The 15781-nt window shown below is 35.4% G+C and overlaps 2 protein-coding genes across 2 annotated transcripts in view; one reads left to right on the forward strand and one right to left on the reverse strand.

Annotated features, from left to right (window-relative positions):
• Got2 (glutamate oxaloacetate transaminase 2) overlaps positions 1 to 564 on the reverse strand; it is a 34948-nt gene extending 34384 nt beyond the window's left edge. Inside the window, exon 1 of the mRNA XM_069818835.1 lies at positions 358 to 564. Within this exon, the coding sequence (XP_069674936.1) occupies positions 358 to 446 (89 nt within the window). The 5' untranslated portion in view covers positions 447 to 564. The remainder of the gene's footprint in view (positions 1 to 357) is intronic.
• Positions 565 to 4391: 3827 nt separating this feature from the next.
• On the forward strand, positions 4392 to 11418 carry LOC138694782 (suppressor of cytokine signaling 5-like). Its single transcript, XM_069818848.1, has 2 exons — positions 4392 to 4529; positions 9238 to 11418. The coding sequence occupies exon 2, from the start codon at positions 9313 to 9315 to the stop codon at positions 10918 to 10920; it is 1608 nt and encodes a 535-aa protein (XP_069674949.1). The 5' UTR covers positions 4392 to 4529; positions 9238 to 9312; the 3' UTR covers positions 10921 to 11418.
• The last annotated feature ends 4363 nt before the right edge of the window (positions 11419 to 15781 follow it).

A 15781-nucleotide genomic window follows, 5' to 3' on the forward strand; every position in this document is an offset into this window, starting at 1 on the left:
ACCTTAAGTTTCAGAACATTTAGGATAATACTACAAAAAACCTGAAAAGATTCTGTAGTTATTAGATTAATGATAAAGGCAATCATCGGCCCAAATTTTAATAGCATTAATATTAATGTTATTTTTGCAAAGAAACTTTAATACTCAGATAATCGTGAAAAAAACTGAGGGAATTTCATACATTATCAGTAAAATAATTACGAATAAGAAGAGTGAAATAATTATCTCTGTAATATCTTTATGACCTTCACTGACCTTAGTTGAAGTGTCACAAATATAAAGTTTCATGTTACTAACATCCAAGGAACGTTTCACTATTCGGAACGCACATCATTCTATAATATATGAATACTATACCTTGCTCTGCAAGCAACTGAAGAGACACCATAATGATTGGATTTTAATAAATTAGTTGAAACAGACGCAATTCTAGAAGAGGTTGCCATTACTATGTTCTGCAAATATCACTACCGAAACTGCCGACTACCGAACCTACTCTTCTGCAGCAAGTTGTGAGGGCGGATTGAACTTTTCGTCTCCTTACAGCACAGTCCAACAACTCGTATTACGTAACGCAAGTGACGGAGAAACCCGAGAGACCATTTTTATCTTCTCCCAAAGTCTGGCTTGAACCAATCACTGGGTGCAACGGGAACGCGCAAAAATTAAACAAGGCAAACTTAATAAACATAATTGTTCTGTGAAAGTAGTATAATTTACAAGTCAGTCATTTTACTTTAGACAAAATAGCTGCAGCTCATACATTTTCAAAGCACAGACGGAATTAAATTTTATTACCAATGGTAAGAAGTTTGTATCAAAACTGTTAGGTTGTGTGAGCTTGGACTACATATCCACCGAATGAACAGTATCTAGATTTTATTTGTCTATACTCTATAGTATCTAGTAACGCTGCTTTCACCGTCAAAAAATCAGCAAAATAAACATGTACAGTCGGTAGTAACCAAACTTGTCATTGTACCTTGGAATAAGGAACAAAATAGACAAATAATATTGTACGAGTATAAAAAAGACATTTGGCAATAATTAGAATCTTCGTAATTTTCAATAAACAATTATTTGTCCATACGTATAAGAATAACAAACAAAATACATAATTATATAATTATCTAGCCATGTTACAATAATTAATAATAATGTACATTTTCAGTTTATCAAAAGAGATGTTGTGAAGAAAAAATTGTATTCTGAAAATGTTTCTTTTACGTCACAAGATGTACCGGTAACTAGAGATATTCTGAAATAAGATACAGATACTATATCAGCAAGTAAACAAACAAAGCTTTGTGAATCATACAGCGCATCACATTAAACTCATAATTATTTTTAAGAACACTTTTCATTTTTGCTCGAAAAAAACCCAACTAGGTAATCAGCTCAAGCGGGAATCGAAACCACGCCTGAACGCGACGGCGGGTCGACAGGCAAGCGCTTTAGCTGATTGAGCTATGCCAGTGGCTAGAAGGGATGTTGAAACATACCAACTTTATACGTATGTCGAGAAAGAATACAATTATGTCTACTTGAGTCAGATTTTGAAGTAGAATGCTTCTCTTTATTGTTTATTTTCCATGCAAAGAAAAGTATATATTTATATACAGAAAGTTCATAGCAGTGTCCCTAAACTAATATTCGTTCTGTAGATTATATTTCCACATTACATACTGTAATTTCCAGTAAAATTTTTCTCCATTTCTTGATATACAGTATGATTATCAGTAAACCTTGAAATATTGCATTCAAATTCGTGTGATTGGAAGATTTAAATTCTGTCATGTTAAAAAAAAACCACTCATTAAAATACACAACTTCACTGCGAACGTTAGGGCATAATGAAACTGCTTTTCTACTGTGCATATTGCTGCAAACAAAACTCAGTGCGCAGAAACCAGCGGGCATGACTGTCTCGCGCAGATGACGTATGCTCCCTTTTCCAGCATGCTCCGACACAACCGACACTATGCGCATGCGCACGTATTATTTCGTGTGCTGAACTGAACACGTGTTATTGCTACAGAGTCAGGGAGCCAAGCAGCGTTTTATATTAAATATTAATTTAATTTAATTTAATTTAAATATTTAAAATTTCAATATGAGGACAGTTCCAATGAAGATAGATACCGATTGTGACTTAGAAAGAGACAATGTTGACATCTTGTAAAGTTATATTCACTTAATTGGTTATTGTTCCAGCTGCTCTTTGAGTGCACATGTCCGCAACCGTAGACGTTATAGCTATACCAGTAGCCGCTTATTAAAGAACCCGCAGGGGGATAAGAGGGGTATAGCATGCGCGGCGAGAAGAGTCTGAGCTGAGTTTTGCTTGTAGGATACCTATAGTTACGAAAGACATGTGAGTTGTTTATGTGAACAGTGTACAGTACACACAGAAGACAGTGATTAAGCGGTGGGATATATATGCGTGGCTGCAGTCAACCTGAAATGTATGTTTTGGTACGAACTTCCTAGCCCTAGTGACGAATAAAGGTAGAACTCGTTGGAAGTTAGTATAGATCTCACACGCGCCTCGCTTTGCTCCCACTCGCTACAGATGATAAGCAGTTCACATAAATAACGCATAGTATGATTCTGTGGAGCTGTGTACAGTCGGGACTAGTTTGAAGAATATTGTTAATTTGTATTAATAATTTAGGTTCTGAACAAAGTGAGTTATTCTGTTATTACTGTATTATTTAAATAATGTTAATATTATGCATGATTCCAAAAAAAGTAAACTCATCTGTTATTAAATAATTATGCAAACAGGAGTGTGTAACTCGTTTATTTTTTTTTCCGGATTATTCTTTGTTAAATGTTGACGTCTCGTGCTGCTATGAATTAGGTTGCATTACAATCCAAGTTCATCATTGGAATTATGATACGAACTTCCTAGCGGTCATTACAATAGAAGTGAAAAATGTTCTTGAAAACAATTATGGGTTTAATATTATGTGCCACATACGAGATATACTATTAGATTCACAAAGTAGTTGTTCACTTTATATACGAGAAATATATACAGTACATTTCCAGTACAAAAATAATTGCCTAACATTACATGTTTCAATTTACATTTTACTGTACCAGTTTTAACAATGTAAAATAATCATTTGTATGTGAGCAGAAAAGAAAAAAATATACAGTACCTACTTACATAAAATACATTTTTTTTTTTTTTACAATTCAATGCACCGAATTACAAGGTACATTTGCAACGTATCAAAAGAAAACTTTTTTTTCAAGAAACGCTTTGAAATATTGTTGAAAGGGATGTTCGCATCTACCAGCATTATACATAAATCTCGATGAAATTCTTTTTCAAGTTTTATGTCTGATTTTGATGTTGAAGGCCAGTTTTGACTGTATAATTAAATTTTTTCCATGTATTTTTGCTATTACACTGCTTTTGAAAGAATTGAGTTCTATCTGTCCTTAGACTTTTTTTTTTAACAATCTGCAAAATTCAGTGTTTTTTTTTCTTTTTTTTTCCCCTTTAATAAGGAAATATTCCTTTCCCAACTTCTCTATAAGTTCGTTCTGAAGGGATCGCTTGGTGCTCTTAATTTTCTATATGATCTTCAGTAGTGTGAATAATTATTATGAAACAGCGAAAGGAACACTGACACAAATATGCATGTATAAATAATGAAATAAATTAAAAGAAATAAAATATACTTGTTTACTCATAGGATGTGGTGATTGCAAAGATCCACGCCAAGCAGAATTAAAAAGGCGGTAATGTAATTACGAAATCAAACTGTACTCTCACCTCATGGGTCATGACGTCATGTATACTCCGTGCGTTTCAAACTTCAGTCTCTCGCGAATCGGTGACCCCAAGCAGTATGGTTATCATACAGTATAGTTTTGCGAAGGCTTTGGAATAATATTGCTCTAAATTTTCAATGTATATATTATTGTATTTGCAATTTTAAAATATGATCTTGGAAAAAATGTTGCACAATATACATTTGTGAATTGCATTACGAAACTTTTTCTCGATTTTGTAAAAAGCACTTCCCAACCTTGTATTGTAATATACTATTACGTTACTTCTTCACATCGTTTTATGTTATGTCATTCTCTTTCCTAAACTTCATTTCATACTTTTTCTCATCATTTTATGTACTTACTTGTCGAGCATAGTACAGCCTTAACTAAACTGAAATACAGTATAGTATGAATGGTATGTTTAGCAGTGATCTCAACAGAGCTCAATGATATTTAGGGACAAGTGGTGTCACCTATGTGAGTACTAGCGAAGTAACAGATCAACTACTACTGTCTACTGTTCCTACAGCCTGTACATTGCTCAATGACTTTCCCAGGGTTAGCGGAGCCCAGATGGTACATAGAAAGTAAAGTCCTTATGTACACGTTCGTGTTGTAATGAGTGAAGTGTGTAATAGGTGAATCGTGTAAGATGTGTATGAAAGAGATAAACACTACGAAATCATTAATACTGCAGCAAATGCACCATTTTATAACGTGACGTAGCAATGAATAATGTGAGTAAATATTCGTGTGTGCTTAATGTGTTGGTGTGATAGGTGAGATATCAATGAGCTACACGTAGGAGGATGAATTATAAATAATTTCAGTTATATAGGTGATAAGCAGACTAAATGCATGAATTAAGGACCAAAGTCATGGGCGTTACATGGTTATTTTGTATGATAATACACATTTTTATGATGTTACTTTCAATACATGTTCCAACAAGTTTCTGCTCAAGATGGCTACCATGTTCATGGGTTGATTGTATTGTTATTAGTGACACTTCATTCAAACCGACACACGCAAGTTTTTGCCTTTAAATACGGATATTTTCTATATAGATGGTGGTTGTGTTATGCAAAACCCATGTTAAGCATAATCGACATCATTGTCCAATTAGGGTCAGAATATTAGATATTTTTTTAAGTGAATGCTCAAGGTGATAAATGTTGTGCGTCTCATTTTTTACATAACTACTGTAAATTGTGCCTGCAAAATTCATAAATTCTTATAATATGTGAGTACATACCTACCTGAGCACAGGCAAAAGTAAGGGATAGGCCTGAGTTAGTCTATTGATGTGCCTTTCTGTATTAGACTCGCATAATAAAAAGAAAAAAGACACCTGTACTATGCATTTTGTGTGTTGAGATGTGGTCAAATACTCCGTATTCGTTCGTTTGTTTGTATTTACATTACCATCACAATTCCCATTTAGATCCCCCCATGAGCGCAATAAGTGGCAAGGTGTGAATGGGAAAGCAGTAGAGCAAAGGCATAGTACGTAGGCTATACAGATTCTGGACAACAAACGTACAAGGAATTATACTGTGAACATAGCATTTTGGGGTGTGTATTTGGCGTAGCGGTGTATTTCGCATAAATGTGACCACTAAAATAATACAATTTGAAGGATTGGAATCTCAGATTTAGGCCTAATTTCTGATGGAAAAAGTTAGTTTACATGATCTAGAAGCAACAGTCGTGGATTCAATTCTCACGCTGGGCATATTAAAGACAACTAGATCATGGTTCCCATTAGTACATTACCAGTAATAACTTTTTAATACGATAATACGCTGGAGAGCTCCTTGTTTTATTAAATTTGAATTTCTCGAACTTTAATTTAAACAGGAGATTATCGTACAAACACTGCACAGATCATTCATGGTTACATCCTATACAGTAACTATACAGTAACCCTACTGTTATAGTGTTGCCACTTTTGGTACCGTACAATTATAAGTACTGATTTGTTACAATTTTAAATTGGTACATGCAGTTGATTTTGGGTAGAGTTCCCGGGTAGCTCAGTGGGAGAGCGTTGGTACGTTTTTCCCTCGAAATTATTCAAATTAACTTTACCGGGAGTTATTCCTGAAAGCTTAATTTGCATGATACACGTCACTGTACGTAACAGAAAACCACAATTTAAAGTCACACAGAGTTAGTGTGCACTCAAATGTTGGTTGCTTGACGGTTGTCAGCCCACTTTGAGGTCTGTGGATATAGAGGGAAAAATTGGATCGGTGTCGGGTAGAGTTCCCAGGTAGCTCAGTGGGAGAGCGTTGGTACGTTTAACCAAAGGTCCCGGGTTCGATACCCGGCCCCGGAACAATTTTTCCCTCGGAATTATTCAAATTAACTTTACAGGGAGTTATTCCTGAAAGCTTAATTTGCTAGGCCTATATATTATGCATTCTAATACGGTACATATGAAAAAAGGGCCATAAAAGTCCTTTTGTAGAGCCACAGGTTGAAGAATGCTGGATTATGGTTCCAATTAGTACCCTTTTAAAGCAATATGCTGCCTATAGAGCCTCCTTATTTTATTAAATTTTTATTTTGTCCAACATTAATTTATAGAAACACTACACAAAATAATTTATTTCGAAAAATTACATCATACAAGTGATATGCCTAATTGTTCTTGTATCATAGGGAATCTTTGGAGAAATAAACTCATGCAGAAAGATGAAGGATTTGGCATACTGAGAAATAAAATAACGAAGAGTTTGAATTTATTGTCCCACCTGTAGCCTATGTATTTTACAACCACATGCTCAGCAAATCATAGAGATCAACTCTAACCTCACTTCATATGGCTTGTACGTGTTTTATAAAAACGTGCTCATCATACTTCAGAGATCAACCCTGGCATCACTTCATATTAACAGTGTACTCAGCAAACTGTAGAGGTCTAATCTAGCCCCTGTGTAACTACATGCGCAGCAAATTTTTATAGATCTATTCTGAACCCACTTCATTTACAGTACGATTATTTAGTCCTGACAGTCCCCGGACAATATGCGCCTGGGTCAGGCAAGTCCATTTAGTTTCGCCAAAGGGTGTTTGGGTTAGTCTCTTGCGTGGTTTTGGAGCGATCGGATGTCATGCATGCGGTATGTTTCTAGTAGAATTAAGCTGTACTACATTCCTTTACCGACTATTCGCCCTTATCTCTACTCCTGAGCTCTCCCCACTACTCCTATTACTTCCCCTCTTTCGCGTCGCTGAGTTGTCAGGACTAAATAATCGGTATGTACAACTATACATTCAGAAAGTTCACCCTCCTTTTAGCATATACTATACAACTTTGAGTCCACACCTGTGGAGTAACGGTTAGCACGTCTAGCCGCGAAACCAGGTGGCCCGGGTTCGATTCCCGGTCAGGACAAGTTACCTGGTTGAGATTTTTTCCGGGGTTTTCCCTCAACCCAATATGAGCAAATGCTGGGTAACTTACGGTGTTGGACCCTGGACTCATTTCACCGGCATTATTACCTTCATCTCATTCAGATGCTAAATAATGAAGCAGTGCAGGGATGTCAAGGTCAGAGCACGTAAAAAAGACATGTGCTACTAAGTGCCCACGGGTTCCAATGAATCTATTCTGCAGGCAGTAGCGGTGAAAAAGAAGGGGTGAACAAAATGAACTCTATTGGCCTACCACTGGAAGATGAATTAAACTGCTCTTCAGTAATAGATAATGTGTTACACTCATACGAGTAAACAAGAAATAAAAGCATGTTTTGCAGCATGTACCTCTCTAATAAATGCAATTAATTATAAAATAGTAGAATATAACAAATAATAAACATAGCTTCTCTTTAACTTAAGCAGTTTTACATGAGACCTATAATTAATCTAATAATTGTTATTAATTGTTACATAATCATGTACTACGTATATGAGCATCATCACACTTCTAGAAACAAATTTAAATTCTTGACTTCTCGCGTAATTCAAAGTCCTTTTTCTGATTTTTGCCGATCCCAGCCTTCTGATGTCCGGTGAAATGTTGTTTCCTGCAGCAAAATAATTTCTAATGGAAGACTTGAATTGACTAACATTCAAAGTCCATTGAAATACATTTTTCAGGACCGCAAAGAAACTATATAGGCTTGCATTATGAGTATTGAAATAAATATTTCTATGATCCAAAAACACAGGCTTAAAGTCGGACTTAGGATATTCTTTTTTACAGAATGATAGCTTATGTAAAACACAACTTGTTGGGTAAGAAGTCGAATTCGGTAAATTTTGGACTTGGGATGTTTGTCAATTCAGGTATTCAATTGTAACTGTGTTTGTATATTTTCTGGGTTTGATGAGTAAGGATCACAAAACAAATCCAAATTGGGCTTGAATAGGTCAATATCTTTAAATCGTCCATGAAACTCTTCCCAGACATTTTTTAAAACATTGCAGTATTTTACACTGTTGAACAGGAGTTCAGTGAGTAAAGGTGTTGGAATTATAAAAATTGTGCTGTGAGATCTGTGACATCCACAATGAAATCTTCATCTGAAAGCTTTTAACAATATCTGTCGACACAAATTAATTAATTAATTCTTTCCTTGCGATCTCCAATTCAAAACGTTCAGATGCTCGAATATATCCTTGAGAATGTTAAGTTCCTCGATCCATGTAGAGTCAACTAGTTCTGGATTGTCTCTATTTTTCTATTATGAATTCTGATAAATATTCACGCAATTCAAAATACCTGGACAGAACTTTTTTTTTGGCTTAACCAAAGGATATTGTAATGGTAAGAAACATCGTCAAACTGAGAATTTATGTACGAAAATCTGGACAACTACACAACTCGTAACATGTAACGAGTGTACGCTATTAGCAGCACACAGTTTTGTTTGTACTTTATTCTGTAAACATAAATACAATGCTATGAGGAAGAAGCTTTACAATACGTCTTCACATACACTTACTACTATTTAATGTCAATAAAAAGAAATTAATTTGAATATTATATCAATCTGTAGATGAACTAATAATTTCAGGCGTTCGACACTGCTTGTCTTTGTAACTAACCACAAACCAAACAAAGAGCAACACCTCATCTCTCACTTACATAAGAAGTCAAGAGAGTAGTCGGCCTGAAACTTACTGAACGACTTCTTCGTCAATGTGTAATATACAACCCTTGTGTTCACCAGTGACTTGTATCTGCGTGCCTTACATGCTCTGATCAGCATATACGGGCTGTGAGCATGTTTGCGCTTTCGTTGACATCACTGCTTTAGTGAATTCTTGTGTTTGCTAAGATTTTCTGGTGTTGGTGTAAAGATGGACATAGTTGGCAGAAACTAAAGAATTAGGCCTAATTCATTATACATTATAATTTTGATAGACCAGTTTTTCACATAAAGTCTTTTTATTACTAACTTTCATTTATTATTTTTAACATTTGTTTTTCAGATCTACACACACTACCGAAAATGGGCATCATCTTCATATATGGACAAGTGAACGCTATTCCTAAAGGGGATTGTGATGGGTCAACGGTTTAGTGATTTGAAAGGGTTTTTCGGAGTAATGGAAAACAGAGAAAGTGCTATACCAGCAAACATTGCTGGTAATATGTTGACTAATAATGACGATTCAAATGAACAAATATTAAATGGAGGTGATAGAACAGGAATGGGTAACACAAATTCATCACGATTAACTGTGGACATTTCTCATGGCAGTGTTAATGGCAATAATGCGGAAGGTGTAGATCAACACTTTGAGAGTATATACAGCAACTGTGCTGAGGCTTCAAAGAATGAAGAAAAAAACGGCAATGTGGTAGATCAGGCTGCATCTATCTACGCCTGTACATGTACAAATAAAGGAGAAAGTAACTGCTCTGAGAAATGTAAAGAAGAACATGCCATGCATCCTTCCTGTAAGAGATCTGAAGAGCAAAATGTGGGAAGTATACGGCGTGGTACATCTAGAACTTTATCTATTGTCAGTGGCAAAAGATCACGTGCGAAATCTTTAAGATCACCAAAAGAAATGGCAGGCTCAGGGAATAAGAAAAAACGAAACAATTGGGGCTTGAAATTGAGCTGTGCTGCTCGACTCAAAGGCGGGAGCAGTTGTGGGGGAGTGGGAACCGAAACTGACATTCCTGAACCCAATGTGGGTTGTGAATCATGCATGTGTACAAGCTATAGAAGAACAGAAGAGCATCACTTGGGGGCAGGTGTTGTGTTTGAGGCTGCATCAAGACAGCAAGAGTCGTGTCAGGGAAGTGAATCCAGCAGCAGTAGCAATGAAGATAATGCAGCAGTAGCAAGCCCATCACCTGCAGATCGTCTGATCGACATGTCAAAATTCAACCCAGAAGATTATCCGATAGAAGACTGTGATGAAAGGGCTAGACAAGAACGTGCTCGTGAAATCGCAGAGGGTGTTGAACCACCACCAGGGTTCTGTCCCGGACAGCATTTTCAACTGTTATGTCCTCCAGAATTAACGATAGATAATCTGACTGCATTATTTCAGACCCACCTAAGCATACATTCGGCAGCTCTTACAGCATTGTCACAGTTGGACATGAGTCTGTCACCTTCCATTCAGCGGGGTGTGCATACACAAGTGGACTATATACATTGTTTGGTACCAGATTTGTTACAAATTACATCCTGTTCCTTCTATTGGGGTAAAATGGATCGTTATGAGGCAGAGAAGTTACTGGAGGGTCGCCCTGAAGGAACATTCCTATTACGTGATTCGGCACAAGAGGAATATTTATTTTCTGTAAGTTTTCGAAAATACGGACGATCGCTTCATGCCCGTATTGAACAGTGGAACCACCATTTCAGCTTTGATTCACACGATCCTGGCGTGTTTGCTTCTCCAACAGTCTGTGGTCTCATCGAACATTACAAGGATCCATCATGCTGTATGTTTTTTGAACCGATGTTGACGATCCCTCTCCATCGTAATTTTCCTTTTCCTTTACAACATTTATGCCGAGCTGTTGTATGCAGCAAGGCTACCTATGATGGCATCAACCAACTTCTCCTTCCAAAGGCATTGAAAGGGTATTTGAAAGAGTATCATTATAAACAGAGAGTACGAGTTAGAAGGTTTGATTTGGAACATTAGATTGCTTTCTGACAAATATCATATCACAACAGAATATGCTTTTAAAGTTCAAGAACCAAAGACGGTGCTGTTTAAAAAAAGGAAATATATATAAAACTATATATATAAATATTACATATACATACAATATATGAATATAATTTTAGGAGTTATAGTGCAACTTTTAGTTTACATTCACCCCTATTCTGCAGTAGTGGTCAGTTACACTGAATATAACGTGTTAAATGGATGAATTCTGGATGTCTCAGTGGCTAGAGTAGCTCATTACCTTGTTTTAGTACCTGGTACAGATTATACAACTACCACATTTTTAGACTAGTCACATTTCAGCCATTAAATTTTTATTTATTGTGATCATGAATTTGTCCATGCATTTCAGCATATTTTAAAATCGCATTTCCTATCCTATATGCAATACGAACATAAATACTTAATTTGCAGGGGCCATATGTAGAGCTTTAGAAGTACAAATTAAATATAATTGTCACAAGAAAGAAATTCACCCAACAATTTTTATGAATACATGTAGGGCAGAACAAATTTCCTGCGTGTCCAGGTGCCAGCACTAAAACCTAGAAGCCAAGTACTACTGTTGCACTGCTTTTGTTGAATCAGTCTTGCAGTGATGATTCATTCATGCTGCACATCATGAGAATCAGAATTTATTCGTAATGAGATTCATCAGAATGAAACCTCTTTCACAAGCTGTGGAGACTGGAAGTATGCATATAATGGAGAATAATTCTCTTAAAACTCCATATGTTACACACGTGTTCAAATCATTCTCTGAAGTTGCGGGATTAGGATGTCACATTTTGCAGTAATAACACTGAGATATATATCACGTGTCACACACAAACTATGTCTTTACACATATTCTCTAAACATCATTTCTCCCGATAAGGTAATGGAGATTTGAAACAGCTCATGGTTGTTTACCATTGTACTCAATGTGTGGGAGTACCAGTCAATGTGGATTATTGATTGGGATTTTTAAATGTGGCATTAACACAAATATTCTAGGTGTTGTGACAATCTGGCACTCAGTATTTGTTTTGCCCTGGACAAAGAATTTCTGGAACCAACATCATATAGGTAACTCATTGTCTCTCTTTTTTTTTTACAATGAAATTAAGCAAAACAGTCTCGAATTTTAATACTTTTTTTCACTGAACATTGATATATGTTGTATGAAATTGTTTGTTAGCAAATAACATGTATGCAAACAAAATTTTAACATTTTGTGTGATAGAGACCACTAGATATTTTGTAGCTTTAAGATTTTGAACTGTCATATATAATACAATTCTTTCTTCATGATCATTTGTACACTTGCTGTACATGTTACAAGAGTGGACGTGAAGAATAAATCATATATTTTGAAATTATGAGTGATAAAGCTGAAAATTGCGTGATATGTCAGAACAATGAATACAGATTTAAGTGTGGCAACTTTATGACCCCAGCAGTGTATAAGTAGAGCTGATTGTGTCGGGTATTCCCTAAACGAACAGTGGATTATCTGATATAAATGAATTTTATTTTCTATAGCAATAGATCCGTTCTATACAGCATATAATATTTAATACAAGTTAGTACATAGTGTATAAATCATGAATGTCTGTGAATATTTGCAATGAAAACTAGTGTTACAGTGTTGATCATTACTGCAAGTTAATTATTACGTTTTTGTTTACAGCTCCTATGAGAATACAGATGTTTTATCAGTTTGAGGAGGTTAAAATTTTATTGTGCTTCTTGTACAGCTTGATACTACTTTAGACCAAGAATTTTAAGTTGTTCTCTTTCTTGACAGGCCAAGAAATAGTGTGCAGGCCATACCTTCGGTTATGTCTAAACGTAAGGTTATCTGATTAATTTATGTATTGAAGAGTTGTAAAATTTCAGCTTCCTCAAGCTGTATGGTTTACTGTCTACTGGTTTAGATAGCAACATTGACTGTTGGTGTAAGAGTGAGGGAATTTGATGCTTGATCTCTGAAGAATATTGGATGATTTAAAAATTATTGGTTATATATATAAAAATAGCTTGAACTTTTTCCATTGCTGGCATGATATAAAAAAAATCAGTGTTCCAAAAGTTGGATGTGTCATCCTTGTCAGGAAAACAAAGGAATGGAAATATTATTCTGCTTCTTAAGAAGTGAAATTTTATATATTTCACCAGGAATGGAATAATTTCAAGCTATATATCTTCTGAATAATTCTCCATTTCTTTCTCCCATATTTAGAACTAATTAGAAGTTTATTGTTGAATATCTGGTTATAAATATGTATTTTTTTTTTTCCTTCCCCCTAATGCCTTGGACAAAGACAGGAAAAATTCCTATGTTCTTACTGGGAATTGAACTCAGGACCACATGAACCGTAGCCAGAAGCTCTGACCACTAGAGCACGAGGCTGGTCATCTAGTTAAATATATCACTGCAAAATCAACATTATTTATCCAACAATTTTACATCTTTATACGGGTAATTATTTCAGGTTTCAGTAGTAGTGATTTTAACAGATTGTACTTCAAAAATCTAAAATAAACTTATTTTTTGCTTTGTTAAAATAAAGATTTCCTTGAAACGTGTAAATGAAAACAGAAACAATGCTCAAATAAATTCTTACACTTCGTTGATGATGATATGACGATAATTACTTTCTCTTGTTACAGAATAAGTAGCTGAAAGTGCACGATTCTTTTAAGTTTGAGCCAGGCACACCCATTATTTTTCCTGGAAATACTATTTGGCTTCAGCTGTGAGCATAGTTTTAAAGGAAGGAGATAATGGAGATTTAAAATTCAGATCTTTAGGTTCGATGTTTTCTATTTCTGATTAAATATAACGAAACAAGTTTTGACAATGAAAAGAGGAGGAGGGGAGTTCATTTCATAGGGGTAATTTAAAATGGCTAAGTTCACTAGTCTGACCGATAATGGAGAACAGGAAATGAGTAGTAGTAAGCAACAATAACAAAATAAGGCATATTATGAGTCTTTCTCTTTTCATTTGAAGACCAAGATGGACGTCACTTTACAAACATAACATTGTTTGTGGTTACCAAACTGGTCATTAGATTCGAGGTTCGTGAGTTCAAACCCAACCAAACATGATGAAAGTCTCATGTCTTCTTTCAAAAGAGAAGTAAAACTGGGGGTCCCATATTGTAGGTCTACAGCACATGAGAAAAAGTTGTCCTTGAATTGAGACAAAGTTTATCAGACATTTCTTGCCCTCGTAAAAAAAAATAAACTCTACCAGTCATATTTGCTTACAATCCTATTACCATAGGTACGTTCATTAAAAATACATTTTGAGTCTAGCAGGTCTTGAGGAATTAACCGAGCATTTATAACATCTTGTTTTCTGTATTTAATCAGAAATAGAAAAAAGTCTAGCCTAAATATAATAATGGTAAATATTTTTCAGAGGTTTCCATCATTTACTGTCCCTCATGTTAGCTTAAATCTTTTTGAAAGTAGAATACACATAGTAACAAAAGTTTCAAGTTTCACTGAGCAGAATAGGGGTGTCAGCTCATTTCATTAAACCTGAAGGTTTTAGCCCCAGAATAGATTCTTTCAATGCTGGGATTGCCTTATATTGGAGAATTAAGAGCAAGAGCTTGGATTAACTTGCGTTATTGTTTTCCAAACTGAATAGCATAAAACAGTAGACTGACTGTTGATGTAGTTTTAAGTATATGGTAGCTCTTTCGAACATGCCAATGAGATAGTGTTTCTCTTTTACTGTAGAGTTTCTTACAAGCTGTTACTGTTTAATGGCTATATTGTAATAACAATAAGAAAATAAGTCTGTGGCCATATAAAATATTCAAAAAGGGACGAGGAGATTTCAGAAAATGAGTCTTTTATGCTTATATTTGTGACATTTGAACAAATGCTCAAATGCTGTTTTACAGACAGCTACTTAACAGCGCTTCTGAGTGACGTTGCTGTGTGGCTCAAATACACCACTAATTATTATTACCATGGCTTACTAACTCCATTGACTACTTCGTGTGAAGAGCTTGCAGCAAGGGCCAACCACCACAATAGGTTTATTGCACTTCACGCATGATTATCTCCAATTAAACCAATGTTCCCTAGTTGTGGCTATGTTGAAAAATGCCACTGAGTGGCAGCTTGTGGGAAAGCTCAAATTCTATGAGATTTATCAATGCCATGATTGAAAATGTATATAATTCGTCAGTGATGGTTAGTCAAGGTCAGTTGAATCGTGATACAGATATATGAAACAACAATGGATTGTAAATGGCATGGGGAACAAAAAACAAGCTACTGAAGAGTCGCATTGTTCACCACAAATCTCACAGGATATGTTAAGTATTGGTACTGTCAGCTAGCTGAGAGAGCAGGGGTCACTACAGCTAGGCTAAACCAATGGCACAAAAAGAAATGTAACATTTTGTATTTTAATATAAAGTAAACATAGAAAATCTAATGTCAAACTAATGGAATATTCGACCATCTCTAAGTTAAAACTTCTTATGTTCCGAAATATAGCCATGTTTTCTTGTTTATTCTAGAGGTGCGTATGGTAAGCATACATAATGTATTATATACTTCTAGGACAACAAGAAGTTATTCATTGTACTGCTACCTCTTCTTGTCATGTAAGAAGACAAGGTAGACTTTCAAGATGATTTATATTTGGTGTATTAAAATTTGAACAGCTATGTTTAAAACAATGAACCATGTTACAGATTTCATTAGATTCACGAAAATATGTTGGTTAGACGTAAAGTCTAGCACAGTTTTATGAAATTGGTGTTGGAAGTGTAGGTGCATTTTCAATCTGTGATATCTTGCCATACATTGTTCCCCCCCC

Source organism: Periplaneta americana, chromosome 1, assembly GCF_040183065.1.
Source record: "Periplaneta americana isolate PAMFEO1 chromosome 1, P.americana_PAMFEO1_priV1, whole genome shotgun sequence".
NCBI lineage: Eukaryota > Metazoa > Arthropoda > Insecta > Blattodea > Blattidae > Periplaneta > Periplaneta americana.